We start from the raw sequence: 8,100 nt of genomic DNA on the forward strand, positions 1-8,100 counted from the left end.
CGGCGACGCTCGCTCCTTCGCTTGTGGGCAACCTCCATGCAAGCGAAGGCGGCAGGCGACGCGAACCCGCGACGTGCGCAGCGGACTCCGTGCTTTGCGCACTCAAGCTTAGAAACACGCTGGTAACCTGTTCTCTCTCTGAAATTTTGTGAGTGTGCCTCATAGTCAGGGCCAAAGGAATATTTCCTCTACGGCAGCGGTGTAGCGGCAGTGGAGATAGCCAAAGGCGTGCTTGCGGAGACGAAGTCACATCACGGGTTCACGGGGGAGGTGTGCTTTCGTTCGATGCCTGTGCACTCCGGCTTAGTAAAAACACTCCCATAAACTGTCACCGCAATCTGATTGTAAGTGAGCAAACTATAATTTACCAGTGAGAATGCACGCCGCGAGTGTTTCTGCACAGTTGGAGCGCAGCGGCACGGTGGATCGAGCGCCGGTACCCGCGGCTCGACACGCATCTCTCCCTGCAGTACGCCCGCTCGCGTAGCCCGCTCCAAATGCTGTTAGCCTTCCACACCCGACAAGTAGATTGTTTTAATTATTTAAATCATGCGGGTCTGCCTCTCAGCTACAAAACCAAATTATTTTCTCGACGGTGGCGATGACCAAGACGACGGGCTGGTTTCGTGAGATGTACCCGTGAGAAACCGTGGACAAACCGGAAACGGCTTTGGGGGGCTCTGATTGGCCAGTCGCGTGGGGGACTTCCGGGCGATGAGCGAAATTTTCTGTGGGTGCAGATCCGAGCGGCACCGCAAGCGACACATGCATTTTGCTTCGCGCGACGGCGTCGCTCGTCGCTTGCCGCCGTCGCCTTCGCGTTCGCGTGAGTTTTTGCGTACGTGGAGCCCAGTCTTTAGTGTGCCGTCAATGGAAAAAGTGTTGCACACCACTTTTGAACATGGCTCACTGTTCTTGCAATGCCTTTCAGTGTTTTTGCCAAGCAGGGGCACCATGCATTTAATTGAACACACTGACTTACTGCTAGATAAAAGCACCTTTCTCACTGTCATTTCCCAACAGTAGGTGCTGCTTGAAAGTAGCGCGACAGTGCAGTCAGTTTAACTGAAGCTGTCGTGGTCTACACCACTTTTGCTTCTCACAGTATGTTAAGATAGTAACCTTTGCTGTCATACATATTGTCGCTTGATGCAGCAAAATATTCCGGGAAGACAAGAAAAGTAGTGGCTGTGTGGCTGAAGCAGGACTACTGAATTTCAAATTCTGTGTCGCATTGTTATGGGCAGGGAATATGTGTACTGGCCTGGGTTAGTTAGTAGACGATAACCAAACCCAACTACGCAGGGAGAGAGTACAGAAAGGGCGTGGTGTCTGTGTGCTAGAGTTTGGTTAGGCTGCCTGCCGCAGTCCTTTGGCACTGCAGACTTGTGCGCCTCAGGCCTTCTAGTATTTGTCTGAATCAACTGGCTCACACATAGTGAGATGAATCTGTATGTTTGGTCGCCCATGCTGTCAACAGTGGCTGAAGGAGAACGAGCAGTTTGCCGAGCGCCTCTACTGCTGGGAGATGGTCTGCTGGAGCATGGCCTTGGGCATCTTCCTCATGCGTTTCATGATCCTCGGCTCCAAGATCAACAAGAAGTACCGAAACCTCTCGGTGCTCATCACGGAGCAGGTAAGGGAGCTTTTAACCTTGACCCATGCGGTGGAGACCTCTGCACGAATAGTAAAGGACAGGCTGTGGCTTAAAAGGCTAGTTTATACAACTTCTCGCGTGAACTGTTTCATGGCAACATGGTTGTAGTGACAAGATGACGATGATCAGCCTAAGAGGTCTGTTCACCACCAAAGGAGGGTATGCCAAAACATATGCAACGGTGGGAAATACCACTGTGCAGCATAATAGTATTGCAATGAAGTCGTTGACGTGGCTGGCCCAATTGAAGAAGTTGGGGGGGTTTTGCCAGTTGGTTGCTTGTGATCTTGGAACTTGGATGGCCTTATGTGAACCATTGTATTGTGATGTTGTAAGTGCCTTGACTGGCTCACGACGGCGCGCAGGCTTTTATCATCTTGTGGCTGGAAAATAAAAATCTGTCCCTGTGGTTCTTGTGACATTCTGTGTGGAGTTATTTTTTATCAAAACTCATTTAATCAATATTATAAAGCATGTGCAAACACTTAAACACCTGACCACTGGTTTGTTTTGCTATTGCTCAGTGTAAGCGACTATATTGTGCTGTCAGGTGTTATCAGTGCATGTGCCTACACTGGCTTCTCTTTTGTTTGCGATGCTAGCAGATCATCTACCTGCTATCGGCTCATCAGCAGGGGGCTCTTACTCGCTTATCACTTGTTCTAGTATTGCCCTGTTCAGGTGGTGCAATTTTCAGCTTGTCCTACTTGCCTTGCCGCCACAAAAGATGCACATATCTCGGCCATCGGCTCGGCGAATGTTACCTGTAATTATTTCTGGCTGTACCATCATAACCTTACTGCTCATTTTCAACAGTTTAGCTGTTTCTTCATTATCACATTGTGGCATTCATGCTTGAGCAAAGAAAAAAATGTGTTTGTATATTTAGGTGCAGATACTTTTAATGGTTGAGCCAATACATTTTTCATTTCGTGAAGAATCCATGGGTTGTGTGTGACAGTGCATGTGTGTGTTAGCCTCCATCGTCCGGGTACCCTCTCCCAGTGCTAAAAATGCTTCTCTTACCTACGAGCCTCCACTCGCCTCTAGCTTCCATGCATGAGAAGCTCATGCATCTAACATAACGGTCCCAGCGAACAAATGGGATCGCCAGAAAGAGTACACGGGACAGTGCTGTCTTGTGTACTTCTTCTGGAGATGCTGTCTGTTCGCTGGTACCAGTATGTTTGATTCACACCAACTGGCCCGCATGGTCACCATGTTAAAGCTCATGCAGCAGCAGAATGAAAAAGCAACGGTGAAATCAAATTCATACTAGCAAGGGGAAGGTGATCAATTTAAAACTGAAATGTGTGACCAATGCTGCTAACGGAGATTTCTCCCATCATATCGCATGATTCCGTGTGCATTTTTTTTACTGCGATTTTTTAATGATTAATTTCTGTTTAGTTTTTGTATTTTGTCCATGGTGGAGTATGAGGTAGTGTTGCCCAGTGTTACCCATCTATGTATGCACTTGAGCAGCTAGGGTGCAGTTATAGGCAGGATGGGCACTGTGGCACATGATTAACTGGATATGCGGAGCGGCATAAACGAACTGAAAGTTTGTTGTATTACGTACGGCGCATCCGTTGACACACATACCTTGCGTTTAACAGCATAGCCGCTGCATATTTTGTCTAGCGCAGCGCACGATGCACTGGAACTTCATTATTATTTCCTGGCTTGTGCTGCTGCCCAAATCTTTGGTTCGCATGCCAGATATTTTCAAACCTACCTTCCTTTCCACTCTTTCACCCCATCTAGATAAATCTCTACCTGCACATGGAGCAAAAGCCTCACAAGAAGGAAGAGCTGATGCTTGCCAACAATGTGCTTAAACTGGCTGCCGATCTACTCAAGGTGAACTGCTTTTACAAATGAAACTGAAAATTACTCAGTTTCTTTTCTTTTTCTTCTGAGTGTGAAGCTCAATCCTTGAGAAACCGTTATGGGCACACTTCAGTACTGCAGCGATTAATTTTTAAAAGAGATGCAGTTGGGCACAAGCAAGGTGTTAAATGTGGGGAATTGTGAGAGGTAGCCTTAGTGCTCGACTTGTGTCTTTGCTTTGTGGAGAAGACTGTAGTTATGAGTCTGATGTGCCCATTCTCCTAATCACACCAAGCGTTAAAAGCGTGGACAAAGTAGGATTGTGCAGTTGCTAACATTTCCTGGAGAAATGGAAATGCAGGCAGTCACATTAATGAACTCTAGATATCAATATTTGATTGTGTATTTTCTTCGTTATGGTGCGTGAGACATTAGTGCACATGGACCACCGCATTGTATTTTGCCCTGAAACCTAATTTATAGTCGAGTTTCTTCTCTCATGCTGTTTCGGTTTTGGTTGCCACAGCCAAACAATGGCTGTGACGTTAAACGTGTCACTTGAGTCGTCAAGAAACTGCAATATAAGTGCTCCTTTCATTGTTTCAGTTCATTATAATGCTTAAACCGGCCTGCTTCAATAGCCAGATGGACAACGAATAGAGAAGCAGTGATCGTATTGTAGTTTTTTTATGCCTTGCATGACCAGTACTAGACTTTGTCGTCACAGCCATTGTTCAGCTGTTGAGACCCAAACTGTAGCATCAAGAGAGGAAACATTCAGTAATAAATTATTTATCAGTTGTAAGTGAATACCATGTGGTGATCCGTGTGAAAATGTAAATGTCTTGCGCATCATTACAAAGAAGAAGGCAAGCAACCAAAAAATGTCTGTACTTCTTTAGCGTCAATTTCGTCATCAAACTTGCACCCAACTTGCTTTTTTTAGTGCATGTGGTAGGCATAAATTTCCAGCACTGCTGGGCTAACACAGCTTCTAGAAGTGAGCTCCTACCACATGTGCGTTGCAGCTCATATTAATCATGACAGTACATCAGCAACAGTAGCTGTGCATTTGTTCGAGGTTTTTGATACAGGTAATGAGGCAGGCTCTTTGTCTGCCACAAATTTTTGTTACAGTGATCTCAGTCCCTTGGAAAAAAAATACTCAAATACGGGTATCACGGAATGTTAGGATGTTTCATTGTGCGGAAACTCTTTGAGCTAATGATCAGCACATAGTGGTGGGGAAAGCTTACAAAGTATTCATTTACATCATTTTTTTATAAATTTTTGCATTTTCTGAACGAGAAAGTTTTCAAGGAGCTTGATAGCTGCCACAGTGGAACCTTGCTGTTATGTTCCTGGGTGCTTTGTTTTTTCGGATAGTACTACGTTTTCGCAAGCCAGTCCTGCTCGAGCTTCCATAGACGCCTCCGTAATACAAACTCGGCTGTTACTTTGCAACTGCGCCAGCGTTCCCGCATGGTACGTGGCGAATTTCACCTCGTGATAGTGTTTTCCCCCATGCTGGCATTTTGACCGCCTGTGTTTAACTTGCGCGGATTGACGATGGCATGCCAGCCAAATTGGGACTCTACACTACATGATCCCTATTGCCACTGTATTCGGTGGCTTCTGTCGTGCAGTGCCCGCACCACGCACATTTACGGGGGCTCGAATTTCGTAGCGGTTTTGGGTGCAGTTCCAGCATCGCTGCTTCAGGAGCACGAACGGCTCAAGGTGCGAATACAGAACCATGCTGCGAGAGGTGTGCGGACAGTGCTCTGTAAGAGATATGTTTGCGTAGGTTGGCTCCGGCGCTTTTATTGGCCCTTTCTATGGGCTTTTACTGTGACAATGTTAATGAGCTCGTGTCTTGAAAATCCGGCGTCGTTGGCGTTCGTATCGGCGTCACTGACCGTGAGGAAAAAATCCAAGAAAATTCCCCAAAAAAGAATCCTAGGAGGCAGGTGTGCCATCTAGGTCGCATAACCTTCTGGCATCATCACTACTTGCCCACCAGATTGTGAGCGAACTGCACATCATGCGTGTGGTGGTTAAATTAATGATTGGATGCGAGATGTTGCTTGGGAAGAGGAGAACAACCTGGATCACAGAAGTCCCACTGGTGGCAGTGATGCATCAATTAACTGCTGCACCGCTGCACCAGGAGTGGTATGAGGACTCCCAGGGATCTGTGAATGTTAAGTACATAATCACCAGTTCTGCATATATGGCCTAGTGGCCATATATGCCTTCCCACTCTTCCTTAGGTTCCCCCGTAAGCTATTGCTTCATACCCTTAAGGCACAACTTTAGTGTCCACTCGCAATTTTTTTTTCTTGTCTCCTGTTGCTTAAAAGACGCAGTTTGTAAATTCCAGTAGGCAAGGACCGCGTAGAATTCAAGGCAACTGCTGAAAAAAACAGCACACACGTGCCGCAGCTCAAGCCGCTTTGCTTGTGGTCCCTCCTTGGTGCTGCCTCCCTGGCACCAACAGTTGCTCAGTTCTGACCGAGAGCCATTGGAGGCCGTTTTGGGTGATCTGCACATGCAGAACAATTGCAGGAGCTGCAAAGCCTTGCAAATTACAGAGAAACATGCACATAGGAGAAATTAAAAAAGGGGGGGCGGGGGGGGGGGGCAGACAATCATGTGCAATTTTTGCACGTTCGTATAGACTGGTGCATTTCCTGGCTGGATCACGTTTTTTTTTTTAACATGGTTCCATGAAAAAAGTAACAGCGAGGTTCTGCTGTATTACTGGGAAGCTTCATGTGAAATTCGCTGTATGTTGGTTTGATTCTGTATGAAGGTTTTGTATAAATAATACATAAGTGTCACATAACGTGGTCATAATGGCTTGGTATGCAGTCAGGTTCCACGAATTCTAGGAAGCTTTCTTAGAAACCTGACAGGTAGAATTTAATATGAAAAATTTGAATGCCAAGTCAAAAAACCGTCACATTTAAAATTTCCTGCTGTTTCACGTAAAGGTTTCTGAGAAACAGCAGCTAGGACGTTACAAGACACCAGCTGCATTACAGTAAGCAGTAAGTAAGTGCAAGAAACATTCTTTTCTGTTTCTCTTCCGCAGGAGCTTGAAAGTCCGTTCAAGATTTCAGGCCTCTGCGCCAACCCTTACCTGTACAACATCACCAAAGTGGTCTGCCTCTCGGCGTTCTCAGCAGCACTCACTGAGCTGTTTGGCTTCAAGCTCAAGCTGCATAAAATCAAAATCAAGTGAAGAGAAAATTTGCATGTTTAAGGTACAATGTTGCTGTGCCCCCACCACTCAGGAAAGTAGTGGAATAGGGTGAGAGAAGAGATCTGGGCATGTAGAACAGTACACTCACACACTCCACTGTCACTGCTGCTGTTGTGAAAAAAGAAAAAGAAAGCTCCTCCAGTTCCTTTCTCCTCAACAGTGATGCCATGTCAAAATGTACAAAAGAAAAATATTGCGCCTCACCGGCCTTGCCGGCAAATTTTGCTCTCTGTAGTGTCATCCTGATGTGTGTGCGCACTCCATGAAAGTTTAGGTATTTTTTTCAATAGAGCACAACCCCTGACCCAAGGCGTAAACCAAGGTTGTACAGCCAAAACCAAACCAATGTTAGCTTTACCGCAGATTCAGGTACATTTATCCAAATTTGTTGGGTGTAGCTGATCTCCCGGTAAAAAGGAAAAAAAAAAAATCCCCGTGAAACTGTGTGAGTAGGCGTGTTGCAGATACGATAGCTTGTAGTGAGTCTAGAGCTCGGTTGCTCTCCAAAGAAGGTATTTTAGATTTCATAAGTTCAGGTTCTGCCCTAGTATTAGGTTCAGCGAGAAACATCGCATTCATTGACACCTGGCTTTTACGGTGTGCACTCTGAAAATTGCTAGTGCTTAACCGAGCCCTAACCTTTGCAATTATTTCATACTCTCCGCAAGTGAGAAGGTGTTGCTATTGCTCATGCTTCCTTGTTGAAAAGAGGAAATAAAAATTGCGATATTTTAAAACAAAATTTTCATACACATACATACAGGCACCTCGTTTCCTCAGCATTATTTTCTCACTTTTTAGAACTTTTAAGCTATCCATCTTGTTCCGGTATGTTTGTGGGGAACATATGGCTTTTTGTTGACTTAAAAGGTGTTGTCATGAGTTGAACGAGGACATTGGGTGGGGTACTGGAGGTGGGAATTTTGGGGTCATATGTCTGTGCGCCCGTGTTCCGGTTCTTGTTGAATAAAGTGCTGTTTTGGCACAAACCTTTATCTGCATTGGCTGCTCAGTCACTTTACTATACATGTCTTCATCCTGACAGGTGGTGGTATCGCATTGACTTAATTTCTTAGCAGTGGTGTGGAAATTTCTTCTGTCTTCATGTTGACAGGTGCTGGTATCACACTGACCTAATTTATTATCAGGGGTGTGGAACATGCAAATTAAATACGAATATGTAGGGGTGCATGCGAACAGCAGGCAGCAGCACAATGTGCAGGCCACGAGTTGATGCACTCATGCTCATCAAAAGAGCATGAAGCCCTCTTCTTTCCACAGCGTGGTAGGAGGTCTGCAGGAACCTCCGGCGAGACTCTCGCCCCCGCCACAGTCTGGCTCA

The 8,100-nt window shown here is 45.9% G+C and overlaps 1 protein-coding gene across 1 annotated transcript in view; it reads left to right on the plus strand.

Moving 5' to 3' along the window:
• phtf (putative homeodomain transcription factor) overlaps positions 1-7,759 on the plus strand; it is a 28,788-nt gene extending 21,029 nt beyond the window's left edge. Inside the window, exons 18-20 of the mRNA XM_077665894.1 lie at positions 1,481-1,636; positions 3,425-3,520; positions 6,588-7,759. Coding sequence (XP_077522020.1) covers positions 1,481-1,636; positions 3,425-3,520; positions 6,588-6,737 — 402 coding nt within the window. The 3' untranslated portion in view covers positions 6,738-7,759. The remainder of the gene's footprint in view (positions 1-1,480; positions 1,637-3,424; positions 3,521-6,587) is intronic.
• Positions 7,760-8,100: the final 341 nt, after the last annotated feature.

This window comes from Amblyomma americanum, chromosome 5, assembly GCF_052857255.1.
Source record: "Amblyomma americanum isolate KBUSLIRL-KWMA chromosome 5, ASM5285725v1, whole genome shotgun sequence".
NCBI lineage: Eukaryota > Metazoa > Arthropoda > Arachnida > Ixodida > Ixodidae > Amblyomma > Amblyomma americanum.